Source organism: Sinohyriopsis cumingii, chromosome 6 (assembly GCF_028554795.1).
Source record: "Sinohyriopsis cumingii isolate HCF-2022 chromosome 6, ASM2855479v2, whole genome shotgun sequence".
NCBI lineage: Eukaryota > Metazoa > Mollusca > Bivalvia > Unionida > Unionidae > Sinohyriopsis > Sinohyriopsis cumingii.
In genome coordinates, this window is record NC_142966.1 from 148,186,924 (window position 1) to 148,207,794 (window position 20,871).

The following is a 20,871-nucleotide window of genomic DNA, read 5'->3' on the forward strand; positions in this document are numbered from 1 at the left end:
ATTTCACTTTGCAACAAATTAGGCATGACATCTAGATCTCTAACCATAGTTACCTGAATTGTATTTGTAAAAAAAATAAAATAAAAAGAAAAGTCACTTTAAGATTAATGAATTTCTGTATGAGCACTGTAAATATTGGTTCAGAAGTGCACACCTGCCAAGACAGTTGAGACTCAAAAACTGTTTTTGGTCCCCAGGGAGATCAGTACACTGTTGTACAATGTACAGCCACATGCACAAACACATACATTAAAGAAAATAAAGCGTTTCTGTTTGTAAAATCAACTGAACTATGGAATACAATATTAACTTGTAAAACCTGATTTTGCTACTCTCAAAAGTTCATTGGAGGATTTTTTGGTGATGCAAGAGCGATTACAGTTCAATGAAGGATCTAAGGTGATGTAGGTGTAATTACAGTTCATTGTAGGGTTTTTAGGTGATGCAAGAGCGATTACAGTTCATCTCTGCATTTATGTGAGATTAGATTGTCCTCTTGTTGAATTCTTCTGGTCACTGAAAATACTCTTTCTGCATCTGCCTGAATGCAGAATGGTGTTACTATGTAGACAGATGTCGTATATATCATTCCTCAAATCATCTTCGCTTCTTATAAGATAACCAAATATACACCTTTGTGGATTGAACAGATATATTGGTGCTTTGTCTTACCAACATCTATTGGATTTAATCAGTTGCCTCCCTTAGTATGTAACGCCAACTAACCAATAGCGTGGTGCATTGTACACTGCCCAAAATGGTTGAGGGAGTTGACCTAAAAAGGATACTTTGTAAGTTTAACATCGAAATTATGACTATGTAAAAGAAGGAAGTCATTACAGGTCTTTCTGAGTGAATCGTATTTGTGCAAACACAGACTGGCAGTGGAAAATTGCTTATTTATGAGTCCATTCAGGCTGTGTGCTCCCCTTGTCTCAATCATGTAGGAACAGTGTTCAAATCTGAACAACTTAAATTTGACTGGATGCTGTGTCTTGTTGCCTCATCCAATGAAATTCAAAGACCTGAAGCAAAGAAATACCTGTCTGATACACAGATTTCTGCTGAGCTTAATAAAATTGATCTCCATCAATCAGGAGTTCTGAAATTTACTTTCTTGGGCTTTGCCCACTTCAGTGATGGAAACTGTCATGAAACATAGTTGTAGATCAACATCTGCCTTTGAAAATGAATAACACTTTCACACTGCTAACTGTTCCTACTACCAAAATAATCACATTTTTATATTTTATGAAGGTAGTAAAATCTTACTTCAAAGGAACGTTATGAACTATCCAATAATCTTTAATAAGGATGGCTTCAACATTTCATTTAGGGCAATAAGTTAAATCATTTTTCTTTCTTCAACACACATTACTAATTTACCAAATTCAAGTGAATTGGTTGTTCTACTTCATGTATTTTATCTATAAAAATTTAGCCTAAATGGTTTCTCCAACAGCAGTGCAAAATGGAATAGTAAACACAAAATCAATGTAACTGTTCTCAGTTAGTTAAACAATGCTGGTAATCAGTGGCTGTTTATCTCTGGTGCACAAATAGGGAAATAGCACCAACAAACATTGCGGTGATTTGTTGATTTATGTATCATCAGTCGATGAACATAATAAGGACTAGCTGAAATGTTATCTGGAAGAATGGGATTTGGTCAAAACAACAAATAAAGCAAAATCTGCATCTAATATGTTTGGGAATAAATAAAGATTTAAGTGATGCTATGCGCGCTTTGCACTGTGTAAGTACTGTACATTATAGTTCAGCTTGGTCTCCTGGGTAAACTCAACTGGTCCGTGAATTATGAAATCTGTATTCACCTTTATTTAATTTCATGTTGGAGAAATCAGAAAATATGCACATACAAAAGAATTAAAAAATCAATCATAGTACATTATAACAGTTTAATAATTGTCCGGTCACCTAAAGTTATTTTTTTTTACATGCCTATGACTTAGGACATGGAAAAAATTACTGTTTTGTGTCCAAAGATTTACAGCCATTACATTAGTCAACAAAAGACCTAAAAACTGTCAAGTCTGGACATTGGCCCACGGATAAGCCTATTTAGATGAAATGCATGCACTGCAATCTTCTAATCCCTTTACTTTTTCACATGAACAATATGAAGTTAACCTTTTGAAAGTAACCTATCACAATATACAATGCACAGTCTACTTACAACTACTCTGGTCAGAAAGGGCCTTCTTGTAGTGTGGCATGTATATAGTATAGACAAAACAGTGTGGCAATGTTAGTAAAGCATAAAATGTAGATTACAGTGACCTACATTGCACAGGTGTACTGCCAAAAGAAATACATCCAATTATCCACTTTCATAATTTGTACATAAACAACACCCAATAAATGAACTTTAAAAACAAAATTTGAACAGTCACAAAAGTATGATATTTAAGTGATAGATTATCTTTTTTAATAAGGGTATAGAACTTACTAGAAAGTTTTACAACTTTATGTAGGACAGTATACGTACTGAATGCCCAACACTGTGGTCATAAGCTGAATGTAAAAACTTAACCAAAGCCTGTAAACAACCAAACATAGGTCACAATGAACCTCTTTTGTTGAAAGGGTGTGGTACTAACAGATATACATCTCATCATTATTTAAAGCTCTAGAATAAACCCTGCCTGAGAAATGAGTATCAGACACAAAATTTAAACAAGCCAGTGCAGCATAAAATGACCAACGTTTATAATGTGGGTGTAATGTTTGTCATGATGCATCCTCTCACAACTTTTCGTGATTCTTTATAGAATGGTATATACATATCATGACAATTTTTTTTTTAAACATAAACAAGAAAAATGTAAAATGTGGGTCACAGTGACCTTTTTAAAGGATGTAGTATTAATAGAGATGCAAACAATTGTCTAGTTTTATGATTCTAGTTTGAAATGAGCTTGAGAAATAAACTTAATTGCAAAATTGCTATGAAGCCAGTACAGCATGAAATATGGCTCACAGTGACCTGCTTTTTTGTGATGAGGGTGTAGCACTTAGTACTTGTACAGATGCATCCCCCTTCACAGTTTCATGATTCCTGGTAGTTGTATAGAGCTGTAACCAAGAATTTATAATTAAAGTTTATGTACAAAAGATAACCCGTTAGGAAAGGTGGTATGAAACCAACTCAGAACCACTGTCTATGTCCTAGGAAGATGGATGAGATACTGTGAGGCTGTATATATGTATATGATTTTACATCTACAATAAATCTCATACACTTTGAAGAAGTGAGCTAAGTGAAAATAATATCTAAGTAAAGAGTATGCTAAAGCTAAAAAAATTCTAACAAAAATATAAATATAATTATCATTCTTTAAATGATACCTTCATCAAGAAATGCCCCACTTTCATCTCCCAAAAACAGACGTCGAGCAAGATTTCTACGATACCATGCTTTTGGAAATGTAAGAATCTCTGAGAGGCGCCTCATGTCATACTTAAATGTTGCTGTGCCAATATCACAAACAGCTGAAATGAAGCAATATATTGTTTAATTTCAACTTGAAAGCTGAGAATACTTTAACAAACATCATACATGTGATACACAGGATGCTGCTAACAAAAATCCTGCAGTGATACAGCTTCCCTCCTTTCAAAAAGGTCAACATAAATTTTTTAAGTCATCATGACAAGCCAAGGTCAAAATAGCCACAAGTTTTCAATGGCTGTCTGCAAGAAAAGAGCACAGTGGATTTTCACCTCTGGCTTGTTACAATGACAAGATCTTATCCCTGAAAACAGTGATAAAACTCAAATAATTATACTCTTAGTCTCATAATCTATTGATGAAGGCAAGACAACTTATCAACTGTAGATGGAAGCCACTGCAAATATCAGCAAACTTTTTACCCCCTCTCCACACCCTCAAAGATGCATTTTGGATTCAAAATCTTTGTTGTTATCTACTTGTTTGCATGAAACATCATACCAGATATAATGACCTCCCTCATTCAGTGTAGATGGAATTCAGGTTACATGGAAAGGTCAATATTACCTATGCAAATGTAACCTTTGACTCTAACCACCCTTCTCATGGGGCTGCATCCAGAATCCAAAATCTTTGTTGTCACCAGCTATTCCACTTGAAAATTATACCAAATATGAGCACTCCCCTTCAGTTTGTGTAGATGAAGTTAAGATTACAAGACAAAGTTCATATTATCAAAGACATTGTGACCCTTGACCCCCATCTCTACTCCTCAGGGACTGCATCCATGATACTAAACCTTAACTGTCTCATTCCCATAAAACACCATACTAAATATGATCACCCTCCCTCAGTAAGTGTACATGAAAGTCAGGTTACATTGTGAAGTGGGTGATATATGAACAGATGGATGCATGGATACTCAAAAGAACATAAAAGTATGTATATAATAACTAGTACCACAAATACTTGCACATAAGATGGATCCAACTGCAAAAACTGCATAGATCCAGATCTGCCATTTTAAAAAGCATTAGCAGATCTAGGTATATGCAATTTGTTAGGATTAATAAGTAGAACAAACAAAACAGACTCATTTGGTAGTGCAGGGGTTGGCAACCTATTTTACACAGTGTGCCACTTTTTTCGGATTATTACAGAATGAATGAGCGTATGCCACCAGTAAGAGAGTGACACTGTTATAATCAAGATTTTTGGCTGCCCTTCACATGCCACACAAGACCTCTTGACATGCCACTTTGTGATACGTGTGCCATAGGTTGCCGACCCCTGTACTAGTGCATCAGGATCTATGTTGTTTGTAGGTGGACCTGACTTAAATAATGGTACTAAAACCTTACAATAGAACTAACCTATCACCAACTATCAATCAGCTATTTATTTCTTGAACTTACATTCTGCATGAAATTCATTTCATTTTCTGGTATTTTTTTCCATTTGGTTTTAATGGCACTTTTAACACATTAATAACTATATTATGCTGAGGAGACAGGAGCAAAGTGCCTTTCCAAAGGTGCCTTTCTCAAGGGTACACCAAGGCAGCTAACCCAGCTGGCCAGTGCTGGTCCTGAACCCATGATCCTTACATTGTCAGGGCTCAAGAGAAAATTACCCAAGCATTTGTCCCTGGGACAAGTGAGTTACAAGAGTCACATGTCTCTCATACTCAGAAGACTTCTCCACAACACTTCTAACACTTTTACTAAAGGCTCACAGGTACTTGATGCAAGAGTAATATTAAAATGGCTCAAAACCATACAAATACATGGCTCTTGAGATAAACATAATAAGAGACAAGGTTTTTAAGTCAAGAACATGCAGCTGCTCACACAGCCCTTGATTACATGCACTAAAACCTTTACCTAATCTAAGTGTCATAATTTTACTTCTCAATGACCTATTACACATTTTTATCAGTTAGAATGATATCGGACAGAGAAAGTTCAAATTTTATGATTTTCACCTGGTCAGACATTGTTATCTTACCAGTATTTTCTAGTCACACAAGGTAAAGACACCAGCACATATTTATATATGTATATAATTACTTTTTGAAAGACAAATGTCAATAACTAGTGTCTGAAAGAAGAATTCCAACCAGATAAATTTCCACCAACTAAATGAGCCATTTTGCTCACATCTCCACTGTAGAGAGCTAAACACTTGAACCAAAAAAGGAAGACTGCTGATTGGCCAAAAGAAATTGCAAGGTGATTACCCTACTAGATTTTAAACAATCAACTGTTGTCTTGACATTCTCTGAATTATAAATATATTACAACAGCATGCAATGTGTACAAGCTGGCGAGAATCAATAAGACACTTAAAATACTCAAACAGAAATGTAAGTTAACAACATTTTTCTTGTGAAAAGTAATTCCATACTTACTGAAATATCTACTTGCATCTTCCTTTGGTATGAAAATGTATCAATAAAGCTTCAATCTTGAAATATCGGTGACCTGCTGCAACTGTAATTTGCCTGACCAAATGAAACATCACACAAATTGTGACATTTTCCATCTCTTAACTCTATAGGTCTGGCTCATAAAGATACTCAGTGAAAGGGAATCTTTCTCAAGATCAAAATGACATTTGAATTACTGAAAATTGTCACTCTAAATGCAAACACCATTTAGAAATTGCATGCTATGTGTGAAAATGCGACATAATATGTACATAACACTTACCCATTTTAGTACATGTATCAAGCTTACATCAGGTACCTGTGTAAAAAATGAACTTGTTTTCTTTGCAACATGTTCTAGATTGTCAATAAGTAGGCAGGTTAGGCATTTATAACTGTTGCATGCCAAACGTAATAGATGCTTAACTTGTTTGTCAAGGGTAGAAAATGAGCGCGTTGTTTTTTCCCAAGATGCAATTCTGCATCTACTTGTCCCAAGGATGAGTATGTAATAAAGTTTAAATCAGCCCGGACAAGTTTTACCTGGTCAGGATGAGTGAATAAGTAGTTTTCCTGAGCCATGTCTTACATTGTGAGTCTGATGCTCAACCAACTGAACAAGCATTGCTAGGTACAGGATCAGTACTTTTATATGCTGATGCCAATATTACACAAAAGCAAATAAATGATTCAAAATTGTTTTAATAAAACTGTGTTTCAGGGTTTATACTATGCATGACACTGAAATGGATGTGTTGGGAACATACATTACATGTAAACGAAGTATCATATTTGTCTGTGTCTGATGCTCATCTTCATGCATCCAGCGCTACCCATAATACACCAGCATATCATGATCAATGTTGTTTATTCTACACTTGTGAAATTCTGGAGTAATTACGTTTTTTAAAAATTGATATTTTAACATAGGTAAGAATCATTTACAAAATATGAAGGCTATTGTATATTTTTTTGCAATACTCTTGGTTGAAGATCTATCCTAAAGTATGTCTATTACAGAGAAAAGTATGGCAAATGTACCTTGTCACTAACTATTCATAAAACAATAGAATGAGTATTTAAAAAACTCATCAAATTTGTTCAGGCTGAAGATAGTTATTATTGCTTATTGTGATTATTAAAATTTTTAAAAAAATTATAGTCATATTTTTCTTCATTGTTTAATGACAAAAAGAAGTCTCAACCATGTCATTTAAGTAAAATTTCTTCCAGAGGTCATGGTGCAATAATAAATTTGGTTAATAAGTGCCATCATTATTTAATGATCAGGCCGTTTTAAACTGCACAGTATTTAATTTTAAAAAACTGACCACCTTCAAATGGCTAGTGTAGACCCTGACTGGCCTGAGCATAATGCAGTGACATATCTGGTGTTATGCTGTTCATCAAAGGGTGCACATCCAACTTCATAAATTCTGGTGTTTTTCAAAACCAATTACTTCTTCTGAGGAATTATGGATTACCATAGCTACTTTGTTTTTGGACACTATGCTAGGTTTTCTGATCATTTATATTGACAAGCTGCAAGTTATGACATAAACACTATGCTACAATTATTTTATGTTGCTGCCACAATAACAAATGGGCATTTGTTTAATCCTCTAAAGTTGGCCTGTCACAGTAACTTCAATAACACATGTACCTTCATCAAAGCAAACCGGCTAGTCTTCAATACTGACAATGCACCCTTTTCAAAGAAAGTCATCACCAAACTTGAATAAAAGCAATGGAATCTGATTAACTGTGGCATTTTCCAAAATAATGTCATCATGTATATGTGATGTGAAAGTTCCCATTTTGCAGGAAAATAAGTAACTTTGTGCTTACAATGGCTACCAAAGGCAGCATAAAATCCAAATTAAATTAGAATCATTTGAAACTATATATCTGCCCATCAAATCAATTGAAGATGGGACATCTTGGAAAGATGTTTTTGAAAATTTATATTTTGCTCTTGTTTTTATTTCCCTATGAACAAGCTGATCCCCTTGGTAGCCTCAGCAAAACCACATTTTTCTCATGCAGACCAAAATCCAGGCCAATTTAACTACATGCATTTTTAGCATGTAAATAACAACTATGCATCATTGTGCTACTGGTGACCATGAATATAGTATTAAATTATTTAGTGACATGTACAATGGAACATAAATGAGAGGGCTACCCTTTTTTAATTTATGGTGCTTGTATTTTCTAACAGGATGTGACTGACACATGAATTTTTTAACATGTGATCTATACCTGAATTCAAAGATTTTTAATTCATGTACAGTGCTAAGTACATTATGGATTGTACTATACAAATGTAAGTTGTCAACATACAAGTGTATATCAGATAAGTTCAAACTTTCGTCTTTGCTTAACCAACATTTCCCATAGTGTTAGAAACAATAAATGTTTAACTTCATGGCAGCACACCGTCATATGAGCTAATGATAACCTTGTTATGGTGGAGGAGGGGTGGGGCAAATTTTTCTTCTCTTGTTTGTATAAGGACACCTAATTAAGGAATTTAATATGTTTTCAGACAACAAGAAAGTAGTAATGCCATCCAAAAACATACTGTAAATTAACTTGCCTCTGAAACTAATGGGCTTTAAAATGTGGAAAACTACATTCCTCTAAATGTGTAGAGTTGACAATGGAAGTACACAAGTGAAATTTAGCAATTTTAAAAATTGCAAAAACATATTAGCCCATTTTTATGGATTTTTTTACTGAGTTTAAAGTACAATCAAGACATATATTAGACTGACCTGAGCTGGTCAGCATATGGAATATATATAAAAAATTGTATAGTAAATCACCAAGCAGCAGAGGTATTTACTTCACAGTGATGTGCTGAGTGGGGTCTACATTGCTGACAGGTACATAAAGTGAATTATATTCAATACCTGAGAATCTGACAATGTTGGTTTTGGATTGTTCTCCCTTGGGACTGGAGGACTTTTCTGTGGTGTTGGGTGAAGATGATTCTCCAAGGCCCTCAGTACGACACTCTAGCTTCCGTGTTCGGGAGATGTTCAGCCTGACAAATTCCACATTCAGGCTAAGGGAATCCTTGCGAGACATGTCTGACATGGGAGTCTGTTCCTGAATACTTCCTGTAACGGTGGAAAGGCACAATAATGACGACGAAAGATATTCAAGATATCATGATACTGATTATATATAATTTTAGTATAGATTAGACAAACATAATTAGCTGTGATTTAGTTTCTGAAATGGGGTTTGAGTATTAGACTTTAAGAACAATAATAAATCTTTTCTTTAAAAAAATCAACATGTCCCAAGCTTCTTTTAAAAAGAGTCTAATGGTATATTTAAATTTAATGTCCACTTTATTTAAATTTAAATGGAAAAAACAATTTGAACAACTTGGATTATGTACCCTCAATGACATGAATCTTGTGTAAGATGATGTTTTTAGTTTGAGAAATCCTGATGTCCCAGAGGACAACTTTTTCTTGAGAGAACCAACTGTTGCACATGCTGGAACTGAGGATCTTTGCTGAGTTCAAACTGAATGTTCTTTTTTTTCTTTTACTGTGCTGTCCGTTCATATACAGAATATCACCAACAGGACTTCATCATAGTACTCACCTAGGTATCTTACCCCTGGTGAAAGCTGTCCAACTTTCCGCTGACCACCTCCATAAGGGTGGAAGATTGTACTCACCTAGGTATCTTACCCCTGGTGAAAGCTGTCCAACCTTCTGCTGACCACCTCCATAAGGGTGGAAGATAGTACTCACCTAGGTATCTTACCCCGGGTGAAAGCTGTCCAACTTTCCACTGACCACCTCCATAAGGGTGGAAGATAGTACTCACCTAGGTATCTTACCCTGGGTGAAAGCTGTCCAACTTTCCACTGACCACCTCCATAAGGGTGGAAGATAGTACTCACCTAGGTATCTTACCCCGAGTGAAAGCTGTCCAACTTTCCACTGACCACCTTCATAAGGGTGGAAGATAGTACTCACCTAGGTATCTTACCCCGAGTGAAAGCTGTCCAACTTTCCACTGACCACCTCCATAAGGGTGGAAGATAGTACTCACCTAGGTATCTTACCCCGGGTGAAAGCTGTCCAACTTTCCGCTGACCACCTCCATATGGGTGGAAGATAGTACTCACCTAGGTATCTTACCCCAAGTGAAAGCTGTCCAACTTTCCACTGACTACCTCCATAAGGGTGGAAGATAGTACTCACCTAGGTATCTTACCCCGGGTGAAAGCTGTCCAACTTTCCGCTGACCACCTCCATAAGGGTGGAAGATAGTACTCACCTAGGTATCTTACCCCGGGTGAAAGCTGTCCAACTTTCCGCTGACCACCTCGATAAGGGTGGAAGATAGTACTCACCTAGGTATCTTACCCCAGGTGAAAGCTGTCCAACTTTCCACTGACCACCTCGATAAGGGTGGAAGATAGTACTCACCTAGGTATCTTACCCCGGGTAAAAGTTGTCCAACTTTCCGCTGACCACCTCCATAAGGGTGGAAGATAGTACTCACCTAGGTATCTTACCCCGGGTGAAAGCTGTCCAACTTTCCGCTGACCACCTCCATAAGGGTGGAAGATATAAAGGGAGAAATCGGACAAGAAGCATGTCATACTGAGACCTCCAGTTGTCACCACTGTCATGGCTTCTGATGCACTACTGGCTCGAGACATGCCCGGTTGCACTAAACTGCCACTTGAATGTCTCTCTCTTCCAATCTTCTTACCAACTGAAATGGGAATCACTACTTTCTATAGATTGTAATGTAGGATGTTGGGAATGCACTTTTTTTCACACACGGGGGAATTTCCCTTCTAGCATTTTCATAAGTGGAGGTGTTTAAATTTTATTAGTTACCCTAATAGTATGTGTAAGCTGATGTATATTATAGATAATTTTAAATAAATAAAGACAAAACTGACAGTTGTTGATCTTCATTTTTGGCACAGCAGCAGCAATTGTGTCATGACAATGGCAATATCTTGTATGTAATAGAACTGCAGGCAACAGCTGAGACATTACTGTTCTAAGAAGAAATTCATTTCTGCAATGGAGTCAAATCAATGTTATGACATAAATCAGTTAGGATAATCATTTGTTTTATTTGAAATCAAATAGGTGAGAGAAATAATGTATTTGGTTGGCAAAAGGCAAGAAAAGTCAAAAGACAAGATATTCTAAGCCCATTCATGAGCTACATTCCAAATCCATAGAGGACGGGATAAAATGGTACTGAAATATAAAGAATGAGACAAAGCTTTAAAATTAGGTTGATCTAGGGTGTGGATGGTCAAACATCCCTAGGTATTTAAAATTCTGACAAGAACCCATTTTATCTTTCTTTTAAATCATCACATCAGTGCATACCAAAGGGTTGAGTGAAGAGTTCACATCTGGAAGAACTGCACTTCTCTTTCTTTTTAGAAACTAATTTTTTTCCAAAACAATTTTTGTATTCCCTGTAATTTTTTAACATGGTTTTAAAACAACTTTACACTTATATTTTCACAAATGTAGTTCTCCATCAATGAGACAAGAAAGACAGACTATTACAGTTTTCAGAAATGTGGAGGAATGGTTGACTTTTTATTAGAAACAGACTTCACAAGTTAGAGTCTAAATGTTGAAAAGTAGGAGAATCATTATGCATTAGGTTGCTGACTCTGACTTAATGAATGCCATGCTGTATTTACCGTATGTTTTTGGACACCGTTTGTTTTCGGACACAGTAATTTTTTGTTGAAATATAATATTTAAATGCCTTGTAAGTTTTCAGATGTTGCTCTGCTATAATTTTTTCTACAATTTATGTTTTCTGCCACAATCTAGGAAAATCTGCTGCGTCGTTTTAATGTAAAATTCACAGCATGATTTGTCCCTCTCATTTTTATTTTAGGGTCTCTTTTCCATTCATGAGGTAAGGAACAAAAAGCTTTGAGAATCCTATGATCATGTAATAAATACAATCTTATTTTTTGTAGTATCACAATGAACCACAAGCAAGCTTTACACAGTTTTGAACATTTTCACATTGCTTGTCAAAACTGGCTACAAATCCCATTGTCCGTAAAACCCCAAGTTCATTTATTAACAAGGTTTAAAACTGGATACATACTTATACTCTATTTCAGTGTGGTTATGTGAGAAAGCTTGCCAGTAGCTTCTCGTGGGTCGATGGTTCTTTCCGGGGGTTTTCCGGGTTCTTCCTCCACCATTAATACTGACCGCCATGTATAGCCTATCGTGTGCTGAAAAATGGCATTAAACCCTACAACAACAACAACAATACCCTATTTCAGCCCTGTGCATGTTAAATACTGGCAATTTGACATTATAAAAATTACATATGTGTTTAATTCAAGCTGGCAAAGTACGAAGAAGAAAAATTCTTAGTATCAAGAATAGCAATGGTGTCTGCAGTTGATTTGGTACTAATTTACATAAGATGGGAGGGGCCCCGAGTGGCCGAGTGGTCTAAAGCGCTCTCCGTTATGGGTTCGAGTCTCGGATTCGGTCAATGTGGGTAGGGAGAAAGCTTGCCAGTAGCTTCTCGTGGGTCGGTGGTTCTTTCCAGGTTTTTTCCGGGTTCTTCCTCCACCATTAATACTGGCTGCCATGTATAGCCTATCGTGTGCTGAAAAATGGCGTTAAACCCTACAACAACAACAACAACAACATAAGATGGGTGGAAGAACACACCTCCTCTGGCATTGTTATTCATGTTTGTAAGCATACTGCTCTAAATAATCTTTTTTACAATATTTTAATATATTTTTATTTCTTTATATGTCACAAAGAGAATTTACAGAAACAGCTGAAACATTATTTGAGAAGTTACTGCTGTGATTTTCTTATATTGTTTCAAGTATTACCATCAGTAGAACAATATCATTGTGAGATAACTATTATCAGGCATTACCATTGACAAAAATCTGAGTTGCCTCTTTTGACTTATGAAATTGACCTGAAATGCTAGTGGTAGTTTGTTACTATTATTAGTATCACAAATTATATTTGGCAAGAAAGAGGATGAACATTTGTGCAGATTTGTTTAGTTTAGTAAAAGACTCACATTTTGGTTTGGTCGGAGGGGTTCCTTCACCAGTAACTGATGTCTCCAGGTCAGACCTTTTCGTGGAGAAGACAACTTCGAGTGAGGGAACTTGCAGCAGACACTCAACCCTAGAGACAGGGAGACAGCTAAAGCGAATAATAGATGGTTCCACTCTGATGAACACAACAACATCTACAGGGAATGATCCTATACCAGCAGGGGAGCCAAGAGATGAGGAGGATGCATTGAGGTCCATGTTAAGTACACTTTCCAACATATCCGCTGAAAGTTAAGGAAAAATTATAATTATCTATTGTGTATCAAAAAAGAGGAGTATGCTTCATAAGTGCCTCTATTGTGAACTGTCTCAACTTATCACTAAAATTAACAGCTGATAAGACACGTGCAATAAAAGCATTTCTTTATATACATGATGTTCTTAAGGTACAGTTAGTACAGTATACAATATTGATACTAATGTTCTTAAGGTACAGTTAGTACTGTATACAATATTGATACTAATATATTTGAATGAAAACTAAAAGAAAAATAAAGTTTTCAACAACAACATGTAATTTATTTCTCACTGTAAAAAATTCTGAGCTTGAAGTGATATAAATAAATCAATGTAAAAAATTAAGCTTTTAATGTTTTAAACTATTATAATCGCAGTCCAAGGAAATCTTGCTTTGTTCATGCTCATGTTTCTTGTTCTCATCCTAATACTCATGAGGACATTTTTTTATCATGAGTTTTAGAACACAGAATGTATATAACCATCTCTATGCTTTATTCATGCCCCAATCCATTGTTCTGATCTCCAGACTTTATACATCTTATCTGAAGGAAATAGCATGGGAAAATACTAATGGTCTTACTGATATTGTTTATTGTATAACAATCAAAACAATTAAGACTTGTTTTTTAAGCAAATTTAACTGTAAAACTATTGATAAAGTAAAACCTGTATTAAGAGACCACTCCTTCTGCCAATAAACAATGATCTTTCAAGACAGCTGACTCTCATAACATGTAAACACTGGAGAGCCAGTGTTTAAGGTCAAAATTTAACAGGGCTTAAGAAGGAAAACTATCCATATCAACTATACATATACTGATTCTTCAATCATATATCTGGTTAAAATATGATATACACTCATATAACGGAATGAGAAGTCAGCTTAGGACAAATTGGGAGATTTGCAAATTTGACTAGGATTTTTTACTTCAAAAAAGGGATGATTTTCAGTAAGAGTTACCAATTTTTCATTGCAGCACATGTCTTAGACCTTCTGATTCCAATTAAGAACCAAAGCATGGGTCACTATATGAGTAGTTTTCATCCATTTGTATTAGAACTGTTGTGTGATTTCCAAGTTAGGAAACATCATATTGACTAGATCTGAAAAATTAACTGTTACTGTGAATGGGAGATTATGTTTGGCTACGAAGTTGGCAAAACGTGTCTTTATACCTTTATCCACATTTGATGCAGATTCAGATTCTTTAGTCCAACCATTTCCATAATTAAATTTTCATGAGACCTTTTCGTTTCTTAGCCTGTTGGTGCATCTTGACAAACTTTAAGGACTAAAGTCAAACCAACCCCATTTTATGCTGACTCAGCTCTTTAGTAATCCAACCATAATCAGTTAATCTCTAATAAATTTGCAATTATGTCAGATCACAAAAAGTACAATGCTGACAAAACTTCAAACACTGAAGCCAAGCAACCTTACAGACAGAATCCAACGGATGCTAATTGTTTTATGCTACTTGAAATCAGCAACTGAACTGTCTTTACTTGCTTAAGCTGGTTCACAAGCATGTCATCACAGATAGCATTATCAAAAATATACAACGATGGAAGCAAGGTGTGAAAATATTGAAAAAAGAAACATCTTCAATAATAACATTGCATATACAGGACATTTCAGTGAGTGATGGGAGGGACAGAAGACACCCAACATCTCAGGAGGAAAACTCTCCTATCCAGGAGGTTTAAATGTTTGCATTCATATAAAAATACAAAGATTATCAACAGTATATTTTTGAAATGAACATTTAATCTTTTCTTTTAATAATGTCAAAGTTAACTACCATATATACTTGCTTAAAAGTAGAGTCCAACTGCAAACAACATAGACCCTGATATTTCATAACATAATGCACTCATATATCAGTGTCTATGTTGCTTTTCTACAGATCACTCCTAACAAACTGCACTAACCCAGATCTGCCAGTGCACTTTGACATAGCAGATCTTGGTCTGTGCAGTGTGCAGTACAAGATAACACATACTTGTCCTGTACCTAAATTGTACAGTTAGCAAATGATAACACTTATTCCAAAAATATACTTAGAATCAAAAACCAAATTGTTAAGTCACAGGTGACATAAATAATAAACAAATCAAGTCAATAAACAAAAGGCTGTAACAGATATACTAAGGTCAATAGATGATGAGACCTCTGACAATGGTACATTCAGAATTATGAGTGGGTTTTAATGACAGTAACATTGATTAAACAGAAAAAATATAAACCTTTATAATAACTATAGAATTACCTCATCCAGAAAAGCAAACAACTTATTAAGAGAAAAAGACAAAAACGCCATTCAGCGAGGTCATTACATACTGAAAATATAGAGATGAACAATTTACTGCAGAACACGCAGCATCGGACTACAGTGAAAGCAGGATGAAAATATATCTCATCATAACATTACCTAAATTTTGCAGGTTATCACAACAGATAAACAATACGAACCTCTGAACTGAGTATGCACATCCATGTCTGCTAATCCTTTAAAAATAGAACGGTTAATCATAATTTGGATGACTATGGCACTACAAAGGCTGTTTATGATACATGCTTAAGTCTGGTTTATGGTCTCTACCGTATAAATTTTAAGAGAACAGTAACCATACTCAACGTTTTCTGTCAGTTTTTAAAGGGGCATTCTAGTTCAGATAAATCTGCACTCAACCTATAGACTCTACTCAGCAATCAGAGTTACCAACAAAGGTCTGAAAAGTTTTCATTTGGTTTTGTGATCTACTTGTTCACAGCAGTGTTGAAACACATATTTAACAAAAAAATCATGCTCACAGGTCTTCAGGTGGTCACTAACACCAGTGCATTTACATAGTAAAATTGATCTGTTGATCTGTACATGATTATTTTGGTCATAAATTGCAAGTAATTGCTCAGAAGAGAGGCGGCTCAAATCACATTTTACTGAAGTGCTAAGTTCAAGTCAAACTCATGCCAGTAACTTCAAGGGTTATTCTTAAAATAAACTTGGAGCAGTTATGAAATATTCCCAAAGATGCGTCTACATAAATACTGTTGTACTGAGAGGCACTACAATATCTCCACCATACATACATACTCAGAAGTTGAGTCCAACTGCAAATTGCAAATACCCAGATCTACCATTGCATAATGTATTGCAAGATTGGGGTCTATGTAGTTTGTCAGGAGTAATCAGTAGAATAAATATGTACCCTAATCTACCAGTGCATAATGTGATGGCAGATCAAGGTATATATTGTTTGCAGTTGGAGCGAATGTATATGACAATTTATTTTACACAGCATGACACAATAAATAAGGAGTAAATAAATTCACAAGATAACAATTGCTGAAAACTGAAATCTGTACACCCTTACATTTTGGTTAAATTAAGAGGTAACTGAAATGAAAGTACAGTACTCCCTCATAATAACAGTTTTTGAGAGCCATAAAGTGAGCCATGTTAAGTCAGTGAGCCATGTTAAGTCAGTGAACCTAGTACCAAAGAATGTTCAAAATGGGGTGTGTTATAACAATGCTTCTGAACTAAGAAATGGGATATGTATTGATGTGAAGTCATAAAACAAATGGTTCCCAAAATCTCCATTAAGTGAAATAATTCAATGAGATCTACTATACCTATGTTACCCATATTATAAGATGGGAAATGTTATACTGAGGGACTTTACAGTAATGGAACACTGTAATACAATATTAATTTTATCATATAACAGAAGACCATACAGAAACTGTATATACATACATACATATATATATATATATAAAGAATACAAATCATATGGCAAATAACAGTCCCTTCAAGTGCACTGCATCCAGCAAGGGATCACATTTGTCTGGGATTGATTAGGAGTCAAAAGCGCTTAGGCTAGCTAGATACTAATTTTGCACTGTTCGCAGTCAGTTTATTACATATATATATATATATATATATATATATATATATATATATATATATATATATATATATATACACACACACACACACACATACATACCTACCTACCTTTCATAGAATAATGTGCAGGTTGGGTTATAGGGATTGCTTCAAGGGTCTGTTCAAGGTAATCCAGCAAGCATGGGCTAATGATCATCTCCTGCAATGAGAAGATATACTATACACTAAAACCTACCAATAAAGAACAATAATGGGCTGGTTCAAATTTGTCCTTAATGAACAGGTATCCCTTACATATATGACAATCTTGCAAGCCCTTTGTTTTCATAAATCTGACTGATGTACATTTGTTTCCTTGATAATAATCAATATGCTTTTGAATCAAAATTCTATTCTAAAGATATCTTTCGATGAATTTTTCACAAATATGTATGGGTATATGGTCAAAAGGAGTAATAAATCGATGAGCTAATTCATACTTGCAAATTCAGAATAAAGTACCAGTCCTTTACATGCAGAGAGAATGAACTTTAGGAACAACAATAAATGTTTTATGTTCATGTCTGAAACATGTCCTGTACATAATGGATTTTATATGAACATTTTCATTGGGATTCTGAAAGTGCATATAATATGTAGGTTTCACTATTATGAAGATTTTCTTAGTTGTAGGGTTACTGTACATGTACATCCAACTTTCAGCAATATTTTCTAACTGGGAAAAAAGTTTACTAAAAAATGAATTACAGTCTAATATCCTGCAATTATTTGTGTTTTCAAATTAAACTGGATTATATTACATGGAAACAATTGCATTACTTTACCTCAGGCAGGGACTGTAGAGACAACCAAGCATATATACTAGCTTTTTTCATTCCTCCTTTCTTTCCAAGAGAAAAAGACAAAGAACTGTCTTTGTCAGAGGTTATATTATAACCAGTAGGAAGAACATTTGGAATTTGATCAGAGCCAGCAATGTCCACGAACACAGAACTGTCCTCAAGAGATGTGTCCAATTTCTCTTGATCTGTCCCTTCTGGTACTAATGTGTTCGATGGTGAAGTGGCACTATCAGTTCTTGAGCTATAATGTACCTTAATAACGAAGAGGAAAAAATTTCTGTGTAATTTAACTGTTTTATGAAAGTGAACTGGTGCATTTCATAATCGGATGAAAACTGAATATTTTTGTTTTGCTCTGATAGTATTGTCCTCTATTATGGGGCAACTATTTTTATTTATAAATAAACAAGAACAATTCACAAGTCAGTTACACTATTTCAAATTTATTTTATGACTGTTTTTTTCTTCTCAGTGGTATAATATTAAACAAGAATGTAAACTTTCAAAACCAGAATAACATACCTGTGCACAGGAATGTGAAAAAATCAAGACAATGAAGCATCAAAATCAGAGGACCGTGACCTACTTTTACTTTGGCAGCAGTAAACAACAACCTCTTTTAAAATGGTATTGCACAGTTAGAGATTTGCACATGTCTAGTTTCAATAGTGCCAATGCTAGTGAAATTAACTTAAATGGTAACATTTGCTACCAAAATCTTGAACTAATGAATACAATTAACAATATCAAAACTTACTCAGTTACAACAAAAGATTGCCTGCATTTCCATGCCGATCAGTGAAATATTTCTAATACAGTAGAACCTATACTGAAAATACCACCATTTCTGCTAAAATATCATGGTCTTTCAGAATAGATCTAACACTATATAATCAATAAATCAGTGCACAGAGGATCTGGTTTCTCAAGGCAGGTGGTCTCTCATAGCAGTAGTCTTCGAAGACAAGTTTTTCTGTATAATTAATCTGTAAACTTACTTTCACATCCACTCCAGGAAGAAAGAATACTGTGTTTTCAACCTGAGGCTGCTGGGGTGCTGGCTTTTTACCGGTGGCTTGCCCGAATACTTGACTCTGGAGATCTGTCTTCTTCATTTTCCGTCTGCTATTGGGAGACTGCATTCCTTCAGCTGTAGGAGTTTTCTCCCTTTTCATTCTAATAATAAATGACATTTTTCAGCTTTGAAGGTTCACAAGATTATGGTTGCATCATTAACATCTGACACATCATAATCAGAAATTACAGTTTTTTGCTCCTCAAATTTTACCAACTATTCATTCAGTCGAACCTTACAAACATGCCTCCAGTTAAATGACTCAAATCAGAGTTAATTCCTTTCATAACAGTACTGACTGCTTGGTAGGTAGAAGGATAGGCAGTTTGGACCTTGTGGAACAGCAGGAAAGTAGATGGTCCGGTGAGAAGGATGGAAAGTGTGTAAGTTAGCTGGTAGGTATACAGTAAAATTTATAGGTCTGCATTTTTACTTCAGAACAGGATATAATGAACTGCCATTCAAAGTGTCTATGTGGATATTCTAAATATGCAGAGTCAAAGCTTTATAAGTTCTAAAGTGCTTTGAATTCTATTAAAAAGAATATATAAAATATGCTAAAGAGAGTATAATAAAGGAGTACTTGTGTGTGTGAGTGTGTGTATAGTTATATATTTTTTCCATGTTAGGGGAATGAATGTATTTGATGTAGCATAGGAATGCATGTCAGATTAACAGTTTCAATGCATCACTACAGCATTTTAAATTAATTCATTTTGGCACCTCATAATGTATGACTTTTTTTGTACCATCTATACTTGCTTATAAGCTGTGTAAAAACTGCAAAAAAAAACAAAGATCCTGATCTGCCATACCATAATGCATCTGCAGATCAGAGTCTATGTTGTTTGTTCTACTGATTACTCCTAACAAACTGCGTATATTCAGATCTGCTGGTGCATTATGCAATGGCAGAAATGGGTCTGTGCAGTTTGCAGTTGGACTTGACTTATACACAAGTATATACATTATTTATCTGTACTTGGACACCTTGTTATGGCTGCATCCCTTATTCTTAAATGATAACTCAGAAAAATAGTAACAACTTTTTAAATCTAAAAATGCATTAGCAATTTATTAACCTCTTCCCCTCATCCTCCTTGTTTTCTTTGGGATGTAGAACACATTTTCCACTGTCAATGAAGACCTTTACATCCAATTCTAAGTCCACACTGGGTTCCACAACTGTTTTAGAGCCACCACTACCAATGCTGGGATTTGAGAGGCTTTTTGAAGCTTTGTCCATACCCGAATGTCTCTGAACATTTTGTTCATCACTGCAAATAGATAGACTGGTATACTATTCAATAAAATGTTGAGGCCCATGGATACATCACAATGGTTGGGGTCCACAAAGTGCCATCATGCTATGTACCATATCATGCTATAACATGGTTTGAAATTGCATAATTGCTTTTTCATGCATCAAGTAAGGTCAAATTTTAAAGGGATAAAAGAAATTAAAGGAGAGGTCATTCCAATGTTCAACAAAGCTAAGTCAAAACTGAACGTCAATTAGAGTAAAAAGTTAAAACGAGAAAAAGATGCATTTTTTGTTCAACATTATTCAGTAAATAATGTAATTTTTTCTTGCAGAAGACCAGAAAACCAGTCACAGAACTTTATGTCATTAAAGACAGAGGCCTTCATCTTAACTTGGAAGGCACTCATGTTGTCAGACAGATTAACCAATGCTGTGTTTCATTTAATATAATGCAACCATAGATTGTAACTTTATTCAGTTAGTAACATAAGTGTATAT

At 35.1% G+C, this 20,871-nt stretch overlaps 1 protein-coding gene across 1 annotated transcript in view; it reads right to left on the reverse strand.

Annotated features, from left to right (window-relative positions):
* Positions 1–20,871, reverse strand: part of LOC149798237 (bridge-like lipid transfer protein family member 1) — a 215,309-nt gene that overhangs the window by 36,642 nt on the left and 157,796 nt on the right. The window contains exons 44-51 of the mRNA XM_089963361.1: positions 20,192–20,386; positions 19,033–19,210; positions 18,017–18,286; positions 17,301–17,391; positions 12,996–13,259; positions 10,437–10,652; positions 8,816–9,025; positions 3,370–3,513 (exon numbers count right to left, since the gene is read on the reverse strand). Of these exons, the coding sequence (XP_089819487.1) occupies positions 3,370–3,513; positions 8,816–9,025; positions 10,437–10,652; positions 12,996–13,259; positions 17,301–17,391; positions 18,017–18,286; positions 19,033–19,210; positions 20,192–20,386 (1,568 nt within the window). The remainder of the gene's footprint in view (positions 1–3,369; positions 3,514–8,815; positions 9,026–10,436; positions 10,653–12,995; positions 13,260–17,300; positions 17,392–18,016; positions 18,287–19,032; positions 19,211–20,191; positions 20,387–20,871) is intronic.